Source organism: Opisthocomus hoazin, chromosome 3 (assembly GCF_030867145.1).
Source record: "Opisthocomus hoazin isolate bOpiHoa1 chromosome 3, bOpiHoa1.hap1, whole genome shotgun sequence".
NCBI classification, from domain to species: Eukaryota; Metazoa; Chordata; class Aves; order Opisthocomiformes; family Opisthocomidae; genus Opisthocomus; species Opisthocomus hoazin.
The window spans coordinates 9,935,673-9,958,149 of NC_134416.1; the positions used below are offsets into that span (position 1 = coordinate 9,935,673).

At 40.1% G+C, this 22,477-nt stretch overlaps 1 protein-coding gene across 1 annotated transcript in view; it reads right to left on the bottom strand.

The window, feature by feature from the left end:
- The window catches only part of TG (thyroglobulin), a 163,630-nt gene that overhangs the window by 81,756 nt on the left and 59,397 nt on the right, over positions 1-22,477 (bottom strand). The window contains exons 30-37 of the mRNA XM_075415217.1: positions 22,001-22,138; positions 20,686-20,862; positions 19,603-19,714; positions 18,961-19,040; positions 16,952-17,095; positions 14,193-14,258; positions 1,928-2,062; positions 665-829 (exon numbers count right to left, since the gene is read on the bottom strand). Coding sequence (XP_075271332.1) covers positions 665-829; positions 1,928-2,062; positions 14,193-14,258; positions 16,952-17,095; positions 18,961-19,040; positions 19,603-19,714; positions 20,686-20,862; positions 22,001-22,138 — 1,017 coding nt within the window. The remainder of the gene's footprint in view (positions 1-664; positions 830-1,927; positions 2,063-14,192; positions 14,259-16,951; positions 17,096-18,960; positions 19,041-19,602; positions 19,715-20,685; positions 20,863-22,000; positions 22,139-22,477) is intronic.

A 22,477-nucleotide genomic window follows, 5' to 3' on the forward strand; every position in this document is an offset into this window, starting at 1 on the left:
AAAGAAATAATCAGTAATACATGAAAAGAAAGCAGTCTCTTTTAAAGTCAAGGGAAAAAAACAACAAAACTTACAGTTACAAATAAGTATATAGCCAAACAATAGAATTTTTACCTGTCTACACAACTTCTATTTCTTCCTTAAATCAGTTTCACTTCTTTAAAATATTAGTTCATTTTGGTTTAGGGGTTTTTATTTGTTTCATTTTGTTTGCTTCTTTTCTCCAGAGATGGTCCTTAAGATTTTCAACAGACAGTGGGTTTTCAACACTCCTTGCATCATTCTTAGAGTTTAAAGGGAAGAACATATAGGAATATCTTTTGTAGATGAAAAGGAAGGTGCTGGACTTTATCACTGGGTTTTTGTTTGGTTTTACCATTCTGCACTTCCCAAAACAACTTTCATAGATTAGAATTCCTTGATTATATCTGCTTCAACACTAGATGGTAACACTATGATTTCATGCATTTTTATAAAAAGTATTTGGGAACATTGTTCCATCCCGCTTGGCTGTAATTCCGCTGAAACAACAATGGACAGTTTTCTAGAAGACATGCATATTGCTTTACGTCTGGTGAGGATTTCCTCACTCTTCCATCCACAAGAATTGCGCACAGGCCACCACAGTTGCGTTCGTTCCTCCGCCACCTTAACCTGTTCTTACCTTGTCTTCTATAGACATACGTAGCTGGCTCTCTGAGTAAAACCCGGCAGCTGTGCCCTTGTAGGCCATGTGTACATATCTGTGTATCGGGGTAGAAAAGGCATCTTGTTGCCGAAGGCTGGATTTCCAATGTAACCACCATACATGACTGGTTCTTTGAACAAGCTGTGAGGTGAAACATGAAGAAAAAGAGCAGGTAAAAATGTATTCTCAAAGTATTTTGTACGACATTGTTACAAGATGCTTAAAAGAAAGGTTTTACAACAGGTCAAGCAACAAGGATATAAAGTAGCTTTAAAGCAGAAGAAAGGGGCATAAATGTCCCCAGAATTCCAGAACATTCTCCAAAACAGCCAAAGGACAAAAGGTTATATAGGCTTTAAAATGGAGCAATACAGCAAAAGAAACCTGGTATCATAGATTTTAGGAGAAGAAAACGTCTTCTAATAAAGTACTGAGGACCTCAGCTGAATTCAAACAGTCTCCAGGGAGCCCCAGGGAAAGGTTTCAGAGTAAGAAAAGCGACCCTTCTCACTCATCCCAGTTTGTACTCAGAGGCAGATAGCAACTTTTGCTTCAGAAAGGCTCCTTCAAACAGTAACACGAAAAGCAAAACCCAGTACGTTACACTGCTCGCCCTCATAAGGTGAGGACCATCTACTGCAAAAATTGGGATCATTCCAAGGACCATCTTCTGCAGCAGGTGGGAACTTTTCCTGATTTCTACCACTCTGCAGCATTAAGGATTTGCCAGTCCTGAAGTTAAATGACTCTTTGCTGTCTAGTCAGGCTACTGATTAAAGAGTTCCTTTTATCGTTACTACAGCCCAACCCCTGCTTCATCCCAGCTCTCAGTTAACCTGCCCTCACACACCACACCTGCACATTATGTTAGATGATGGTAGGTGGCTCTACCATCTCATTCAATGAGCTTCCCTTCACTGTTCTTTAGAAAATAATTACATCATCCCTCTAATTATCCACTACAATATTCTCCAAGTTGTACAATGCCTGGAGATCCAAGAGAACTCTGCACCCAAGAGGTGTCAAAAGCATGCAATCACTGTATGGCATTTTATGTCTGTTATGTCTTTCATTAGATAAACTATTTCAGGTGCCTTCTCCTAAATTCAGAAACACTGGGGTAGTCTTTAAAAATATGCAAAATCAGTGTATGTCTGGGGATGGGGGGGAAACCTGCTTTTGTTTTTTCAGGCTCACAAGCCAGTAGTTTCTGTAAAGCTATGAATAATCATTTCTTACCAAACAGACAAAAGTCTCTGGCAGTGGAGAAGTCATTGGATATATCTCTACTAACGTGCACAACTTCGAAGTTTAATATGGATGAATCCATGAGAACAGAGGACACATTTAAGCGTTGCCATACATCCGAATACTCTGTAAAATGAATCATAAAAAATAATATAACTAGAGGAATCAGTAAAAAATTCAGGGAAAAATAATAGAGGTAAAAGCATTGGAGATTTCCCCAGTGAAAGACTTTCATCTTCCTTTGCATCAACGGGGAATAAATGAAATAGAACATTCAGAGGCCTCTGATTGACTAGATGGTCCAGTCCCACTTTCAGAAGTCATGTACAACTAGGGTTACACAGGTATTCAGTTAATAAAGAGATAAATCTGGAGCAGTTCCAATCAGGTTTGCAAGTAAATCAAACTGATTGAACTAAAAGGTTTCTGAACAGGCCTAATTACATTAAAGGTCATGGGTCATAATGCTTGCACACAAGTTCCTGAGGACACGCAGCCACTAACACCTTGGAAAGCAAGTGGGGATTCCTGCATGTGACTGAGCACTCCCGGAACCGTCAGCAGACATCCACTTCTGTAACTAAAACAGAAGCTGGTTCCCTAAGGTAGGCTTCACCTCAGTCACCTGGAAGATAGACATCTGCATCTGAGTTAATTACACTAGGCTCCCTGTACTATCAGGAGGAACAAACAGTTTTACTATACAGTATCTCCATCCTGGTTTAGATGTCTGCTTTAGAATGAGACAAATCACTCTCAGGAATCCACTAATTACATGAGCCAGATGTCCATGTTGTGTGTACGGAGACCCTCACGCAAGTAGCTGAAATGGAGATGTTTCTGTTGCCTGCACACATCTACATCCAAGGCCAGGTTGGGTGGGGTTTTGAGCAACCTGGTCTGGTGGAAGGTGTCCCTGCTCATGGCAGGGGGGTTGGAACTACCTGATCTATAAAATTCCTTCCAACCCAAACCATTCTATGATACATACAGAGACCAAGTCCCGACCTTAGAGACTAAGTGAAAATGAGACAACAGTTTTCACAAATGTTATATTTAGTCTTCATTTCTCTTACAAGCAATTGACCAAACTCAGAATCACAGAATCACAGAATAGTAGGGGTTGGAAGGGACCTCTGTGGGTCATCTAGTCCAACCCCCCTGCCGAAGCAGGGTCACTTACAGTAGGCTGCACAGGATCTTGTCCAGGCGGGTCTTGAATATCTCCAGAGAAGGAGACTCCACAACCTCCCTGGGCAGCCTGTTCCAGTGCTCCGTCACCCTCAGAGAGAAGAAGTTCCTCCTCATGTTCAGACGGAACTTCCTGCGCTTCAGTTTGTGCCCATTGCCCCTTGTCCTGTCACTGGGCACCACTGAAAAGAGCTTGGCCCCATCCTCCTGACACCCACCCTTCAGATATTTGTAGGCATTTATAAGGTCCCCTCGCAGCCTTCTCTTCTTCAGGCTGAACAAGCCCAGTTCCCTCAACCTCTCCTCGTAGTGGAGATGCTCCAGTCCCCTCACCATCCTTGTAGCCCTCCGCTGGACTCTCTCCAGTAGCTCCTCATCCTTCTTGAACTGGGGAGCCCAGAACTGGACACAGTACTCCAGATGAGGCCTCACCAGGGTAGTGTAGAGGGGAAGGAGAACCTCCCTTGTCCTGCTGGCCACACTCTTCTTGATGCACCCCAGGATCCCATTGGCCTTCTTGGCAGCCAGGGCACACTGCTGGCTCATAGTTAACCTGTCGTCCACCAGGACACCCAGGTCCCTCTCCGCAGAGCTGCTCTCCAGCAGGTCCACCCCAAGCCTGTACTGGTGCATGGGGTTGTTCCTCCCCAAGTGCAGGACCCTGCACTTGCCCTTGTTGAACCTCATCAGGTTCCTCTCTGCCCAGCTCTCCAGCCTATCCAGGTCACGCTGAATGGCAGCACAGCCTTCTGGTGTATCTACCACACCTCCCAGTTTGGTGTCGTCAGCAAACTTGCTGAGGGTACATTCTAACTCTTCATCCAGGTCGTTGATGAAGAAGTTAAACAAGACTGGGCCCAGTACTGACCCCTGAGGGACACCACTTGTCACCAGCCTCCAACTAGACTCAGCGCTGCTGATGACAACCCTCTGAGTTCTGCCATTCAGCCAGTTCTCTATCCACTTCACCGACCACTCATCCAGCCCACACTTCCTCAGCTTCCCCAGGAGGATATCATGGGAGACTGTGTCGAAAGCCTTGCTGAAGTCAAGGTAGATAACATCCACAGCTCTCCCTTCGTCTACCCAGCCAGTCATGTCATCGTAGAAAGCTATCAGATTGGTCAGGCATGATTTCCCCTTGGTGAATCCATGCTGACTACTCCTGATAACCTTCTGATAACTCCCACAGAAGCACATGCAATTTTCACTAAAGAACAGACTTTTTTTTTAAAGGTTACAAGGATTATTTTGGTCATTTTAATATGATTTCGTAGATAGAATTCAATGAAATTCTATGAACTGTTCTAATGTTATGTAACTGCTACATAATTAAGATTTAATTCTATTTCATATGTATATACACACTTATACACAAATCTGTACATATGTATATATACACCTGTGTATTATATACAAATTTGTATAGCCACACACATACATGCACACACGCATGTACATTTCTGAGCACATATATACACATACACCCACTGACTCTAGAATTCAGCAAGAATTATTCTTCTGTCTTACAGTGGATTTAAAAACATGCCACAAACATTCTTTTCTCATATATAAACAGATAAAAATATCTGCAGGCTGTCAATTTTGGACACAGAAATCAAAAAAGAAGGCTTGGGAAAGAATGTGCCTTTAATTATTTTAATTCTTTTCAACAGTTAAATATGTCTTAAAAGCAAAAGGGCACTGCTCTGGGCACCGAATCCTAAACAGGAGGTTGGCATTACACTCTCCATGTAATTGTAGGGTAAGGACAGAGCTGAGTCAGCTGTTGCCTTGCTATTCCTGGTGAGCAGATCTTGCCCTGTTGCTGGAGTTCGTTTACCACACAGATGCAAAAGCTATGACCATTATGTCCCAGAGGAAAAACTGCAGAAATCTGATGTGTTACCATCATTGTCGAGGCTGTTAGCTTAGTGCTAGCTCCTTTGCTCTCACCCTTGCTGAAGAAATCGTCTGACGGAGCGATGAACTTACCTACTGTAGTCCGTATATGTTCCCAAAGAGGCCCAGCCTTAGTCACGCCCGTGAACCCAAGGCAAGAAAGCAGCACTGGGTTCCATGGGTCCTTTTCAACCACTTCAAGATGATTCTATTCCTGATATATTTGGGGGTAAGTTTTCCAAGAAATGGAGGTTGAAAGTCTCCAGATAAGTAGAAATAAAGGTAAATTTTGTGTCATATGTTAAAGACCACTTGACATCATGGAGTAGTGAAGTCATCATCAGCGCTACATTCAGAGGGAATCTGAACTAGTAAGGGAGCAATGACCTTGCAGTCACAGCTCGACTTGTGCAACAGACCTATTGCACTTAACTTTTTTCTTCCCCTTAAGCCCTGACTATTCAATTGTTTTACAGGAACCAGTGATTTTAGTCATATGGAAATTATTACTTTTCATATTATCAATAGTTTCTCTATTTTAAAGCCATCTAATATGACCTGTGTTAGAAAATTTCAGCTTCTACATCTAGGGTGACAGTTTGTGGCATTTATTTAGAAAGATACTTAAAAATAGAAAGCAACGCTGTAAGTGATGAGGAATTAACCACTGCATTCTCTCCAAGTCTTACTTTTCCAGATTGTATCTTGTTGGTTTGTGCTTTCAATTACTTCTTAATTTTTTTTTCTGAAAACATGAACAAGAAAGATTTTTTGTTATCAATACGACTTAAACTATGTTTTTACAGAAGAGTAATGTTGCCATCTTGCACTGTCTATAGTACTAACAACTGAGGTCCTGCTACTGGAACAAGTAGTCTCTCCAGGTTCAGACACAAAGCTTCAAATTACTAGCTGCGGTTCTTTCAAAAAAGAGACTTGTCTGGATTCCATTGTAAGTCAACAAGTCTGGGTGCATCAGTGGTTTTGGAAAATAATTTCACCAGACTGACTCTTTTCCCATAGCTTCCCTGACTATCAAGTGACCTAGGGCAAGTCTCACAATCCTCATATGCCTCCATTTGCCCACAGGTCAAACATTCAGAAGCATTCTTACTAAGCTAAATTTTACTCTCTTAGGAAATAAATTCAAAACACTTCCACAAAAGCAAAAGAAATTCCTTGGATTTACACCCCTGACACTTGAATTTGGCCTCCTGTACCTCTTTGCCTGAGGTTTACTAGCTTACCGTAATTAAAATCTTTTGAAGGTACTCAAATTAAGCTTGTGAATGCACACTGCCATTATTGGGTACATGTAATGTGTTCTTTATTTAATCTCAAGCTTAGCTTCCTACTTCTATATTAAAAGATTTTTATTTTATCCCTTTATGTGGGACAGAGTGAAGTTAATAGCATCCATTTTAAATACACATAAACACAACGGGCACTTCGCAGTCCATTCTAGGCACAGGAGAGTAACTATTCAAGATGCAAACATCCACAGATCATACATATATACCTAAAACACATTTTATTTTGCTTATTCTTTGCCCCAAATCTCACAGAAGTGACCCTTGCAACCTCCCACTATCCACAAGGGGTTTTTTTGGGTTGGTTTGTGGGTCTTTTTATTTTTTCTTTCTTGTCATTCTCAGTCCTGGATGACACATTCATAATTACAGATCAGATTCATGTATTGAGACTTGCAATGTTCTCCCTTTCCAATCTTCTGCCTAGCTGACCCCAGATGCACATAAATGTGAAAACTCTAATGTTTATTTTAGTGGCAGAGCAAAACCTTTTAACTGAGAGCTGCCTATGGCACCACTGTGAACATTGCCAGCCAGCAGTTAGCTGAGAAAGAATGAGATTTTGGCTATCAGTTGTTTCCTTCTTCTCTTCTCCTGGCAGCGGATCCAGCAATGCCTGCAGCCATGCACACCCACTTGATTATGTGGGCAAAACAGAACTTTCCACGGCTGATCTAAACATACCCCGTCTAGAAACTGCACTCACAAGGCACACAGCTACAAACTGGAACTGCTTTACTGAAATTTCATAGTGCACCTGATGGGCTGGAAGACATTCCTGGTTTATATATAGGTTAGGCTCTGACCTACCAAACCACATTTTGGCAAATGCTTTGATTGGATAATTACAGCACTCTGAATCCAGCCAGCCCTGTAACTTTTATTGCGAAATTATAGATGTCCCATATAGAGAGTCTCTCTCTTCCAGATGTTCTTGTTTGGGTAGGCAAGGTTTAAGACTGGATTTGCAAAAGGACTCACACTGGCATTTCTCTGTTCCAGCTTAAGTCGTAGGATCACAAGACTGGATTAGATTTCCTGGGGGCACAAAGTTCAGCCTCCCACTTTTATAGGCAATGGCATTATAAAATCCTTTTCATAAAGTCAACAAAAGTTTCATCACTGACTTCAGTGGAAGCAAAGAGGGGTCAATTCTGAGTTTGATGGAAAATTTGACATTTGATATATGGAAACAGAGATCCAGAAGTGCAATAAAACAACAATTTAAATTTGTGAGAAAACTGAAGAGGTACACAAATCAGATGAGGTTAACATGAGGTTAAGGAGATGCCTAAATCAGGGTCCAGTATGCCTAATTCATGTTTGAAAGACAAATTCTGCTCTTAATTCTGAAATTTGTGAACCATATTTTATAGCCCTGACTCATCACAGACTGAACTCGGTGCTTAATACTCCTAGCACTCAGAGTTTTTTTCCCAGCGAAGACTGCTAATGTGTCTGTACACCAACAATCTCCAAAACCAGCAAATCAACTCTGAGTGGACCTGCGAAGAATATAGTCTTTTGAAAATATAGCTGTTTCTCATTTTTGTCTGTTGACTGAGATCTGAATAATTCAAAATGAGTCATTTTCTTAAAACAGGTGCATAATGGCTATAATCACACCTCAGACAAACAGGTCACAAACTAACAAATTGTTATTTATGGCCTTTAGCAGTGAGCAATCTTGCTGTGCTGGTGTTAAATGCAAACTTTCTGCCTCCTCCAGTAGTGCCAATTATAGTAAATGGCACAGTAGCAGGATATAAAAAATTGTACCAGATATTTATCCAGGTTTAAAATAAGCTGTTTTCAAAAGACTAAAATCCTCGTGTTTACAAACAGAATAAAAACTGGATTTAAGACCAAAGATAGAGTAATTCTACACCAGAGGTCCAATATGCTGTATGGGGGCATGGCAGATCATTTCCCAAGGATGGATAAAAAAAGGCTATCTTTGTTTCACACCAAAGATCTCTCTGGCGTGTCCTCAGCACTGTGGGAAAGCAGGAAGGCAAATGATACTATTAATCCTCTGTGTCAGCTACACCAGCACCTGTACTACCATTGGCATGTCTGTTGAGAATGGAAACACACCATGTGCTGAGATAGCCCGATGGGAAATTTATTCTCACGTTGGAAAATCCCATAGCCACTGCTCAGTCCTTCATTGAGGGAATGCCTATAAATCACTAGAGGATCACAGGAGGCAGAACCAGGAAGGGTCTAACAGATCATTACATCCATACGCCTCGGTGGTTTCTCAATGAATTACTTGGTACGGATGGAGTGGGAATGGAGCCCACATGATCTGTATACAATCTGCAGTCCCATGCAGAGATCACCATTTAAGGACCATTGTCTACTAGCAGCTGACAAATCTAAGACAGATAGCCCTATCCTATTTAAAACTAGGAAACCTGAAGACACAAATGCTCATTAAAGTTTGGATAATTACTGTATAGAATTCATAAGTTGCATAAAAAAGTACAAAAGCAGAAGTTAAACACCAGTGTCACTCCTCCCTTCCACATGCACAGGAATATTTGCAGGTTCTCCAGTTTGCTTTCAGCACAAGTATTCCTTCTAAAAAGCCAGGTAATACACTTCATAGATTGTTTTACTTCTTTCAGTCTTAACTGGAAAGACATTAAAACCTCCACAGCTCAAACCCCTGTGCATAAACCATTTGAATAACAGTATTTTACAACCGTAAAGTATCAATACATAATTTCTCATTTAAAAAACTTATCTGCCTGTATCTTACAGCTGGCTGCAGAAAGTTCCATCTCAAACCTAATTACGAGACATGACTATGTTCTCTTTTACATAACATTCCTCCCTATTCATATAGCTCAGTGGAGTTGTCATTTAAATACTAGTGTAAGTAAACCCAGACTGCTGCATGCCATATTAGCATTTTCAGCATGAACATGCTTTAAATAACAGCTGTCCTCCCATCGTTAAAGGTCACAGATCATACCTGAAACTCGCCACAGATGGTTCCATAATTTAGTGTCATCACAGCATACTAACTTCTTCAGGGGAAAAAAATGCTCCAAATCTAACAAGTCGGACTTTCCAGATCTGTTTAGGTTATTTATTTTCAAGCATTATTTCTCAGATAACAGAAACTATGTGGAAATCAAAACAGACTAGGAGTGTGCTCTGCTCCATGTGATAGAAGTACAAACAAAAGTATTCATTTAGTTAATGACGAAACCCACCCATTCAGGTAAATGGACTACAGATTAGTGATGAAAAGGATTTGGAGAGTTTAACCTTGTATCAGAAAGGGTAATGCAAGAATACAAATTAGACAAAAGATGTTGAAGCAACAGCAAAGCAACAAGAATTCAGGTAAAAGTCACCGAGGACAGTGTGCAGCTCACCTCTATTCTGCCAGACAGCAGTGGAGCACTTAATTCCCCTTTTTTTCAGATTAAGGGGACATATAATGAGTGTTAGAAATGCCTAGCAGTGCTGCTTGTAGGGAGAGTAACCTGGAGAAAGCAAACAGGAGGCTCAGGATGTCAGGAGGAATCACAGGGATACAAAATAAAATTTTTTAAAGAGTGTTCTCCAGCTTACTCAGGGAGAAAATGGAGAATCTTGACAGGTTTGTTTGTGTTGTGGTTTTGTGTTATTTTTTTAATTAAAGAATAGCACTTTGACATCTCCATGGCAGAAGAATTCCACTGATTCTTCAGAGATGCTCAAATCTGAAGTGACATCCTTCTATAAGTGTAAAGATCGAGAAGCTGGTATTTAACAACCTGGGCTCCTGTGGGATGTCCCAGATTCCTCAAAATGCACCTTCTTACAACTACATAAACTAGCTAATGTAAGATGTTCCCTCAGCTTGCAAATCTTGCTCTCCAGACCACCGAAGGAAAGACAGTAAAGGAGCCAATAGTTTTATTAGTTTGAACAAGAAAAGCTGAAGTATGTGTGAGCACAAGAGAGAAGACATTTCTCAGAAGGCTAAATGTTAAAACAGCCTCTCCATGCTATTGCTAGATGAAGGTCCTAGCCAGTTTTCAGGCAGAACTAAAAAACAACTTGATGGAAGACAGCTTGATCCAAGATGTAAGTCTGCCCATTTCTCCAGCCTGTTGAGGTCCCACTGAATGGCAGCACACCCATCTGGCCTGTCAACCACTCCTCCCAACCTTCTGTCATCTGCAAACTCGCTGTAAGTGCACTCTGTTGCATCACCCAGGTTGCTACTCGAGATGTTAAAGAGTATTATTTCCAGTATCAGTCCTGGGAGTACACCAGTGACTGGCACCCAGTTGGATTGCAAGCCCGTGCCCAGCAGTTCAGCCAGCATTTAGTCCACCTCACTGTTGATTTATCTAGACCTTCCTTCAACTGTTTCTGTGAGGATGTTATGTGAAACAGCACCAGCAGCCTTTCTAAAGTCAAAATAAACAACATCCACGGCTCTCCCCTCATCCACTTAGTCACCTGTTTGTAGAAGACTATCTGCTTGGTAAGGCATGTTTTTCCTCTTCATAAATCCATGCTGATTACTCCCAGTCACCTTCTTGCTCTTAACATGTCTGGAAACGATTTCCAGAATCAGTTGCTCTATTACCTTTCCAAGGATCAAGATGAAGCTGACTAGCCTATAGATCCCTGGATCTTCCTTCTTGAAGACGGAGGTGACATTTTCTTTCCTTCCAGACTCAAGAAAATCCACCATCACCATGGCCTTTCAAAGGTAATTGAGAGTGGCCTCAGAATGACATTAACCAGCTCCCTCTGCACTTGTGGGTGCATCCCATCAGGCCCCATGGATTTGTATGTCCAGCTTGCTCCCTAACCTCATCCTCCTCCACTGAGGATAAGTCTTCCTTGCTGCAGTCTTTCCCCCTGGTCTCAAGGGTCTGACAGCTGGACTTACCAGTAAAGACTGAGGTGAAGAAAGCACTAAGAACCTCAGCCTGTTCCATATCCATTACCACCAAGTATCCTGCCCCATTCAGCAGCAGACCCACATCTTCCCTACTCTTTCTTTTGCTGTCCACGTACTTGTGAAACCCTTCCTTTGGAGGCTTTTTCCATTGTTCTATGGTCCTATGTGTCTTTACCCTCTCTATCAAGAAGAAAGAGGAGTAGAACAAGAAAAGCACCTACTTCCCACAAGGCTGAAAATAGGTTTGCTGATCTGGGTTTCTTCACAACGTGTTGGGACTGGAAACACCGCGGACTTGGAAGGGAGTCAGCACCCTAACTGCAAAGGAAGGGAAGTGAAGTGCTGGGCACTCTGTTCTGAGCATTGCTAACTGGCTACCTAGAAAAGGAGACAGTCATATTCATTAACTGTCTATTAAAATTTAGGCCTTAATTGTGCTTCAGTAAACTCAGACTCGAGACTGGACATGACGTTAACTTTACTGTTTCACAGAGCCTTCTGGCAAAGTATTCAAGTCAATCTTTCTGATCTTCCGATGGAAAGTTTTATATTTTTTTTTTAATATATATGTGCTTACATGCACACACACCCATATATACACACGCAACAGTGCCCTTTAAATAGTGACATTTTCTCACACTCATCGTCTGGTTACCACACAGGAGTCACAGTATTACTTTTTTTTCCCACGTACAAGCAATGCCACAATGTAGCAAATTCAGTCACTGCTAGCTTTTCTATGATGCCCGAATCTAAATCCATTAATTTTCCATAGCTTATATTAATATAAAAAATACAATCATAAAGAATTTGGAAACAACGTTTTTGAAATTTTTCCAGAAGCTCTGACAACGTGACAGAGATAACAACCTGACCTAAATAACCAGGCTGGTACTTTTAGTATCAAAATTAGGCAGAATATAAGAAGGACAGATTGTGCCCAGTTGCATTTTGAATGCATTGCTACACACGCTGGAGTGAAAGACCCAAAGAATACAGGACGCTAGTACTAATTTGATGTCCAGATGAGTTGTGCTCTTTGTAATTCAGTGACTTCTCCTGACTGCTGTACTCAGGACAACAACTCCAGTGCAGAATCCTGCCCTTTCATGGGAGGCTCTGCTCACCCAGATGGTTAACCAGACCTTGGCAAACCAGAGACATACGTAGTTGCTCTGCATTTGGAAAGATGACCTGGAAATAGGTGTGACAGATCAAGATTGTCACTGAGGGTAAGGTGAGCACCTCACTTGCCGTGGCTGAGTTTTGGGCAGTCTTTAGAGTAAAAACCAAAAGACAGATAGAAAGGCCTAATTTCCTTATAGTGCTGCTTAGGTTACTATTTTCCTAGATTTAAGAAAGCAAGAAAATATAAAAGGAAAATGACAAAATTACCACAAAGCTGCACACTGGGAGGAAGAAAGCTTTAGTAAAGGAGTTTTCTTCATGCCATGGGAAAAAAACTTTGCAAAGGAGTTGAATTGCCCGGTCTACATGTGACCCCACTAGCTCCTTCCAGCATTTCGCACAAAAATTTTTTCTGCTTACCTTTAAAGTTAGGTGTTTTCCTTCTATTACATTAAAACGACCATCATAAAAGCACAGATTCTACTAGTAATACAATTTGTCTGAACGTGATCATGACTACTACTCATACGTATGACGATGAAATGGTTAGTAATAAATTCTGAACTCCTTACTGAATATTAACCATCTTCTGCAAGCCCAGCTGCATGTGGTTTAAGAAAAGACAGACACAAACAGATTAACAAATTTGCTGAGGTCAAACTGATAATCAAGGGCAGAGACGGACAAGACTTCTCAATTTCAGTCTAACCTGAGGGTTAAATTGAGTTATCTAATGACTAGTCAACCTGCTTCCTTTCCGTTACACGCAGCATTTAGCAGATATGCTGTGTATTTCTGGAAAGGACACATCAGGGAAGCCTGTAGCTGTTGACAACTTGCATATATTTTTAGGGGGCAATAAACACAAAACCCTGAAAGACAGCAGTTAAGTTTCATTTATTAAGAGGATGCACCCACTTTTAAAATAACATGAGTACCATAAGATTAACCTACTGCAAGGCTCAAAAAATTTCCTGATACAAAGAAGGTGCCATAGCAAGTCACAACATCTCTTCAGAAGTGGGGCCAACACACACCTCAGATACTACATTTCTTGTTATCCGGTTCTGAATAATCTTTGAGATTGTATTCCCACCCTTGCAAGAAACCACTAACAAGGACTAAAGGCAGTACAGTTTATCATTCTTCTGTACCACCCATTACAAAGCAACATAAATATCCATTAATTTCTGGAGGATTTCTCCCTTTCATCATCCTGTTTTCTGGGGAAAACTAGGTTTGCTGAATTTCATTTTGCATCTCTGTTGCAATCGCTTGTATCTATTTGAAAACTCACTGTCATTCCTTGCATTCAGCAGTACTGGCAGAAACTGCTGGTGATTTGTCTAATCTGACATCCCTTGCCATCCTGGCAGGCACCAGATGCTACAAGCAAGGTGCTAGAAACCCCACAACAGTGAGCAGTAAATTAACAAACAGCTTTTCATGAGGCTACCTTTGCCAGAGCTTTCCTTCATTGGTCACTGCACTAAAATATGAAGTTATATCCATCGAACGTGATGTGACATCCACAATTATCAGCAATAAATTTCATCATCTATCCTGCCAAGTATTTTGCGTCAGTGACGTCTTGTGAAAGTGAGTTTGAGAGATATTAGGCCAGCATTGTGGATGATAACAATTGTTCCGTTTAAATGATACATACTTAATAAAAACGAATAAACACCTGAATGACTAAACTCACAAGGAACACAACCATTTCATTATAGTGTGATCTTTTAGCAATACACACAAAACAGAGGATGTTTCTTTTTTTTTTCGCTTAATACATGAATACACTTACCACTTTCTGGGCTGAGAGGTAAACTAAGAGGTGGACACAGGTTAGGCACAGTGTTCTTCAAGTCAGCTAAAAGCAGAAAAAACCAAAACATTTTAAAACAGTTACACTTGAAGGTTAAAATATAATCAACACCTCCATATTTTCAGTATTACTTCTGAGAAATAAGTGTTGCAACTTCTCACCACAAACACCAAGAGTAAGGATGCGACGCTGCTTCATTATCTAACCCTTTTGAGCTCATACATGAAACCCTGAATTTCTGTATTTATAAACAGTCCCACAAACTCTTTTCAAAGTGCAGTTAGTTATGAACAACTCCTTTCAGTAGTTCTGTGATTTTTTCCACGCCCCTCTCTGTATTTGATTTTCTACATCACAAGAGACACGAGATTTTCTTGGCTTCCTGATTAGCAAACTGGAATTTCTTAGAACAAGAATTAGGAAAAAATCAGTTTCAGCAGGAAACTTTCAAAATTAAAATTAAAATAATCATTCATATTTTCCACACATGAAACTTCTAATTTGCTAATATTTCTGTTAAACTTTTTGTCATTTTAAACAATAAACAAGAAGTTTCCCCTGTGCATTCATATTTTGTCAAACACTTCAGCTAATCTAATCGGTTATAAATTCTCTTCTAAGGCAAAATAAATTACCATCACTACAGAAGCTGAAGATGGATGACATTTTCTGTTTGCTTTTTCCACTTTGTACTGCTCATGCATGTAATCAATAGATATTTCTAAAAACTCAGAAGTTTTACCATTCACCTTGACAGGAGTGAATAATTGGGGTTATCCAGAGCTCTCTTTAAAATGCTACTGTATGTTCCTCATTGACTTGAGCTGCAACCAAGACTACACATACAAAGTCAAATTGCTAATGGGTGGAGCCATGCGGGCAAACAGCTCACACATCAACGTATTCTAACACGCGGAGACACAAGTACCTTGCTACAGCAAGACTGTGGACTAAAACCAAAGACCCTGCTTTGTGCTTACATCCCACTGCCGACGGTAAATTCCTCCGTCAGATTTCACTCATTTTCCCTTTTAGCCTCAGAGCTTTCTTGTTCCTCTTCCTGGTTGCCAGACCCCCAACACACCAGCACAACTGATACAAATTTTTGTCTGCAAATATCTCCATTTGCATAAACATCTGCGCCTTGCTGTGTGTTATGGTGGAAACATATCTGAAGCTTCCGAACTACATAAGGAAATGACACTGTCATCTCACCCCCAGTTTATCTCTCTCCAAGCCCACACTGAGGATCTGGGAAACCCTACAAGCTTCCGTGGTGCCTCCTCAACCCCATGTTGTGCCTCATCTTTAACAAGGGTTACCCCAGTGGGGGAGGAAATGAATGGTCTAGTGGACACAGTGCCAGCATGGGACTTGGAAAAGCTCAGGATCAAGTTTGTATTTCAGACACTCTGGTGTGAATGAGGGTTTTCTTTAAGTTTACCAACACTGTAAAATGCAGTGTATTGCCAGGATACTTGATTTATATCACATGCACTGAACAGTATATATCATAGAATCACAGAATGGTAAGGGTTGGAAGGGACCTTAAAGATCATGTGGTTCCAAGCCCCTGCCATGACCAGGGACACCTTCCACTAGACCAGGTTGCTCAGAGCTCCATCCAGCCTGGCTTTGAACACTGCCAGGGAGGGGGCAGCCACAGCTTCTCTGGGCAACCTGTTCCATTGCCTCACCATCTTCAGAGCAAAGAATTTCTTCCTAATATCTAATCTAAATTTGCCCTCTTTTAGTTTAGAGCTGTTTCCCTTTGTCCTATCACTACACACTTTGTGAGAAGTCCCTCCCTATATCTACAGTTCATGCCACCCCTTTCCACTCCAGTAACAGTCCTTCTCTACTCTGTAAGATCTGAGGGAGTTTAAAAGCAGGAAAAATTACTCCTTATTCAACTTTTTTCCCCTTATTCTGTCAACATTGCCAGACTTGGGACCTCACTGCTTTCAGTGGAGTTCAACAAGGTCGTGCTCATTTAAACTCAATAACAGGCTATCCTCCCAGCCAGGGGGATGCAGTCAGACAGGTGTTTATTGGCATTATTTTTTCAGTTACATTAAATCAAAGCTTAACAAAGTAGAACTAGAGCCACTCTTGAGGAATGTGACAAATGCCAAATCCACTGAAATGTAACGAAGTCTTTTGTTTTGCAATGGAGAAGAAAATTCACTTTGACTAGATCTGGTTTTGATTTCTCTGGAGGGAACAACCTAACCTCTCGGAACTTCTGTTTAAACACATGATGGCTTCTTAGTGCTTGAAGAACACAGTGCTACCTTGGAATTTGGTCTTGGCCCTTTCTTTATCAAAACAGCCAAAAGTGAATTTTAAATTCCATAACAAAACCAAACCTTTTGAAGTTATGCAACAACGCACACTGTTAAACCATAATCCAAGCAGTGAGAAACAAACAATGATGTCCTGACCACAACTGTGCAGTGGGACAAAACACATTTGGATTCCAACATTGGCCACCAGTCTCCCATAAAATCTAAGAAATTAAATTATCTCTTTTTGAGGTATTTCTATTCATTTTCTATTAAAATGGAGATTGAATTGCACCTTTCTTTCCCTTGCACATACTTGTCTGCCTTGTCTATTTGTAATCCTTGCAAATGGGTCCTCCATCTGAAAGCTGAAGCTTCTACACACTGAAGCTGAATAATAAGCTTCAATGTGCAGAAACCAGTCAGAAAAGCCACGTGCCCTGCATCACTTACCAGGCTTTTCATACCAGCCAAACGGGTGGATTCTGACTTCAGTGTCTGGTGAACTACAATTTGAAACTTGCCAAGAACTTCTTGCTTCCTCAGCACATGTCTGGATTCCTAGGCTGTTCAGAGTCAGGCACAAAATCTTTCCACCTGCCAGGGAAATACATGGCTATAGAAACAATGAGGAAAACTTTCCTCTTCTAGATAGTACTTTGAGGAAAGCAGTTCCACTGAGTGTTAAAAGGAACTTCACTGGCTTAGAAATCAAAGGAGGGAAATACCTAAAATGGGACAAGTCAACACTTTTATTGAAAACAGTGTTGAAAAATCACAATGAATTCAATGTGAAGGAACGTGGATTATAACCATTATATACCATTAAGGTCACCAGGACTATTTCCACTGAGCAAAGCTCAGGACCTCTTCTTTGAGCAAGCAGCCCTTTCTGGTTAATGCAATCCTGGAAATTAAAAATCTGCATGTACATTGAAACACAGACCCTACTTGCATCAAGATAAAAATCCTGCCTTTCAAAGACTTGAATAATTTTGTACCTGAAAAAGACAGAGGGTTTAAAACACAGCTAGCAATTTCATTGAAGATTTTTCCTAGCTCATGTAAAAATCACTACTGAAAGTTCTCTTGACTATGTGAATGCCAGGACAGGATGTCTGAAATGCCACAGATAATAAATATAAATCAGATAAAATAAGAGCTGTCAGTTTTGCATGTTCCATGCTTTAAAATCCTTAATTTATTTTAGAACTGTTTAAAGAAAGTTAAAGACATATTCAGTTAAGACTTCAGATTTCACATAGTCACATGGAGGTATGAAAACTGTCAACTATTTTTGATTTGCGCAGTTAATTCCAATCTAAACTACATTGGATTCATTTTCCAAGCTACTAATTTTTGACTGAGTGAAAATTATGTCTGCTCAACAAAAACAGGGAATTAAAACTATATATTTATGAAGAATTCCAAATTCTCAAATGAATTATAAAACCAGCACATCCTAATGACCTCAGGGAGAGTTGATTAGCAGATGACACTTCTGAAAACAAGGCTGGCCATTTTAGTGGCCTAAATCTGAATTTGCAATAAAATATTAAAAATTATTTCATTGACCTGGATGGCATTCAATTTTAAACACCTGCTAAAGACTTTCTTTTAGACAGAGCACTTCCTTTAGAGCCAGTGGAGAGAAAGAGAAGTTTCTCCAGAACAGGATTCAGTCAACCAAAGCTCTTAATGACCCTAAGTTGCATCTCTACATCTGCTGGCTATAGAGGGAACACAGGGTGACAACACCCTTTAACTTAGCCACGTCAGGTGAGTAAAATATCTCTGTTTAACTCTAATGGCTTTCAAGTCATGCATACTTTTAAAGATCTGATTTCCTCTGACTAACAGAAAATGCTACTTAAGATGTCTTATGTAGCTAAAATGCTAAAGAGGAGAAGATAGGCAACCTCTACTCCCAACCAATCTTCTCAAGCAGAAGACTAAAATTTTGGAGCAGAGAAGTTCAGACATCCAAGAAAGCCAAAAGGCTAAGCTGCCCCGAAGTATCCACTGACATTGAGCGCTTAACGTGCATTTAATTTCAGTAATATTTAGGCATCTAAGTCCCTTAGGCTTTAAAACATGAAACAAACAAACAAAAACCAAAAAAAAAATCACAAAAAGAAGTCAACCCGCATTTTGGAAGAGAGGTTGACAAATGAGAAGTAACAGTTCCCTGGAGTTTTATCAGTTTTTAATTTCATGCTGTTGTGACTGGACCCTCTTAATGACTCATTCTCATGAAGTTTTCTCAATAATTTCTGAGATATGAAGCATGTCATTGGGCTACACTCCTAGAAATGGCTATGATTACTCAAAAAGGTGCTAAACAGAGTCACATAAGCTCTGCAAGGGCTTTTGAAGTGCCCTTCACAGCAAAAGAATGGTAACATTTGTAATAATGAAGGAAGATTGAAATGGTTTTAAAAACAAAAATAGTGTAAAAATACCTGGTAGTTGGGAGTCATTAAAAAAGCTAAATCCCATGCAACAGGGGTCAGCATCACACCGACGCTCACACTCAAAAAAGCTAGGAAAGGAAAAACATCATTACTTTTATTGCCAGTAGTAATCTGTCTCCGCCATGGAGAAGGAAAGAGCAGATACTGCACAGGGGATAGACACTGAGAACCTGCAGAGATGCCTTTTGTGATAAGAACATCTCATTGTTCTTCATACTGTATAGACACTTCCATACATTTTCCATTTGTAGATGAAATTATGTTCTACCAGTGTACATCTACCAAACTACATCTAATAATTTTGATTAGAATTTTGATATCTGCCCTAAAAATATCAGCTTACACTAATTTGGTGTATTATTGCCAAGAGATTTAACTGGCCAACCAGCAATTTAATAGCAGTATCAGTAATAATTCACATATATATAATTACTATTTATATATATTATTATCAACACAATTATACTTTTCCTTTAAATCTTATGCTTTTTTTCCCTTGTTAAGTATTCTCAAATAATGCTTTTTTTGGATCAACACATCTGACCCCCTTCATGTGCATAACAGGGCCTTGGTATTCCAGGCATGATTATACTTGCAGTAAAAAAAAGAAAAGGAATAGTTATGCCCTACCCATCTGAAACAGCTTTTTGGCTCATGTCAGTCTTATTCCTCACTGAGATCCCAGTTACTTTCTTGAATGGTACACGTGTGTAGAAGCTCTTCACAGAGCTTTTTAGAGTGACTGGAAGCAAAAAGAAAAATATAATTGGAAAAATCAGCTTAACATTGCAATTTACATACACCGAACAAGTAATCACACAGAAAGGGTAAAGTTTATGTTTCTGTGCTACTACGGTCTTGATCCATCAAAAGGTAATTTTTACACCATCACTGTAAACTTTTGATGGTTAAGCCTGAAAATGAAGAGAAATCCAACAGCAAAGCTCTAAAAACTTAGTAAAGTACATCACTGGGGAAACACTTCCAACACAGGGCTTCTGTTTCTGAGACCTGTACTGACATTACTTCTTCCTCAAGGTCCAAAAACCGGAGAACAACTCCAGACTGGAAGACTCCAGCGTACTCATGTATTAGTCAACTTGTGCTGCACTTCCAGCTCCCCCAAAAGACACAAATTAATAGTTTAGTTCAGTGGACCACTACATTTTTCACAGGAAAAGCATAGGTTCCTGTACAGTGATGACAGGCTCGTTTGTCCAGCATCCACACGAGCCCTATAAGAATATCATTGGACTTCCCAAGCATTCAAAGAGCAGAGGTTAAAATCCACATGTCTATAACTCTGGATTTGTTAAAAAAAAAAAAAATTACAATCAACGACTTTCGATTTTTGCATTGCTTAACTACCATAAAAATTTTTATGTTGAAAATGAGATCGACAACGTCCCAATGACATTCCCACTTCACTCACATTATAAAAAGATCTAAGACCTCATATACAAGTTATCTGAGCTACCCCTGGCCTCTCTGAATTGGGAATAACTGAGGTGGAGAGTGGAAATCCTGGTTAACATCTTTCGATTCTGAACTAAAAATGAAAAAACATATTCAGAACAGCCTAACCTCTTGCCCCATCACATCCCAGGATTCATTCATACACTCAGACATTTTATCTCAGAATCAAGGGCCAAAACACTAGCTTGCATTATCAGGGTTAGAGCACACATTATACATCCAAATCCCAAAACTTGCCTATTTTATGATACAATGTCTGTGTTTGTCGGGGTAGCACGGTTCGACAGTTTTCCGGTATTTGATTGATGCTGCCATCACAAATCTGTGCCTCTGGATAGAGGGTGCACACAAAGTATATGTCTGTGGCGTTTTGAAGATCTGCCATTCGACAAAACTCATCTTCTTGTGCACAACCTGGGAAGCAAAACCACCCACAGTTACATACACACAAGGGCTTCTTCCTCTCTCTATTCCTCTTTATGACTTCAGCACACTTAAAGCTCCCATCAGCAAACAGCTCAAAGTGACAACGTCGAGATTATGCTATTATGGTTCAAGGGAAACAGGGACAGATTCTGTTTCTAGGGAGACAGAAGAGCAGGTTTACCTGGAGAGCACAGAAAAGGAGCTACACCACAGCTAATTGGAAAGATATGTTCCCCAGCTGTGACAAGCATTAGCCTAGTGTACTGGCGTCACTCTAACACTGTGATTCATAAAGATCTCTCTCTTGCTTTTTAGCAAACTTCACAAACAAAATGTGTATAAAATAACTCTGCATTAGTTGTAGGTCTCTTACTTTAAAAAATAAAAAGGACAATAAAATCAAGTATTTTCTACAATGTCTTAGAAAGTTTTTGCAAAAAATATTTCTGAAGTGTTCATGTGTTACACAAAAATATAAATAGCTTTTCCAGAATCAACCCTTCAGGCATTTGCTTGTGGCGATTTGCACCAAAACTTGCCCCAGGGTAACAATATACATTGAGAAAACAAAGCTGTCAAATGCATTTCTTATAATTACTGTGAGAATGGCTTCAGTAAATATATATGTCAATGCTTAATGTCAATTTTAAACAGGCATAGCTCAACCAGTTTCTGACAGTGATGTTGTGCACTGTTCAGTACTCTTGCTTCTGCCTTCCTGGTAGTCCGAGCTAGAAACTCTTCTCTATTTATCACATCAAAATATACTTTATCATTAACCCTAAATATCTGAATTTTACTTTCTCCTTTGGCCACTACGTCATCTATGTATTTGGAGGGTTACATTTCAATAACAGCAGAGTATTGCCTAAGCTGTATCTTCTACTTCTCTTGCCCATAACAGGGATGCCCTGATGGAGAATGATGGGTACCCTTTCTGCCACAGTAGACAAAGATTGTAAGGAAGAAACTGGTGGCCCCATTAGCAACTTCAAAGAAATTTTTTTGTTTTTACCCTGAAAAATCTCTAAGTCCACAGGTTTTACTAATCATTATTATAATACCTATTAAAAGATACAGAATAATTGTTATTCCCTACAGAATAACAGTCTCCTAGATGTCTTACGTGTGAGACACCAAAGCACAGCTTCCTCTGCTGAGTACTTTTGCCTAAAGATCCAGTACTGCTGGTATGGGAGAGAATAGTCCTGGTCACTTTGTATCCGGCTGTTGTCCATTAGGTAGAAAAGATCCTTCGTGGAATCTGACATTCGAACAAACAAACAAACTGCTCAAACACACAAAAACTTAATTATGAGCTGGAATAAAATCAGTTTATTTATATATAAAATTCTGCCTCTCACAGTAAAACAGCTGCAACTGTTTTGTAGGGCTAGCACACACCAAAGACTCCTTGTAATAACAGAACTGTCCATCCACCGTTCTTGATGCCTGTGTAGGCAATGCCTCCTCGCTGAGCCGTACTGCACAACACTGCATTGCCAGACTATTTCAACCACCCAAAACCCAGATGAAAATCACAGCTCCTAGAAATAAGCAGTTTCTCTCTACTCTGTCACGCAACACATCTGCCTAACAGTGC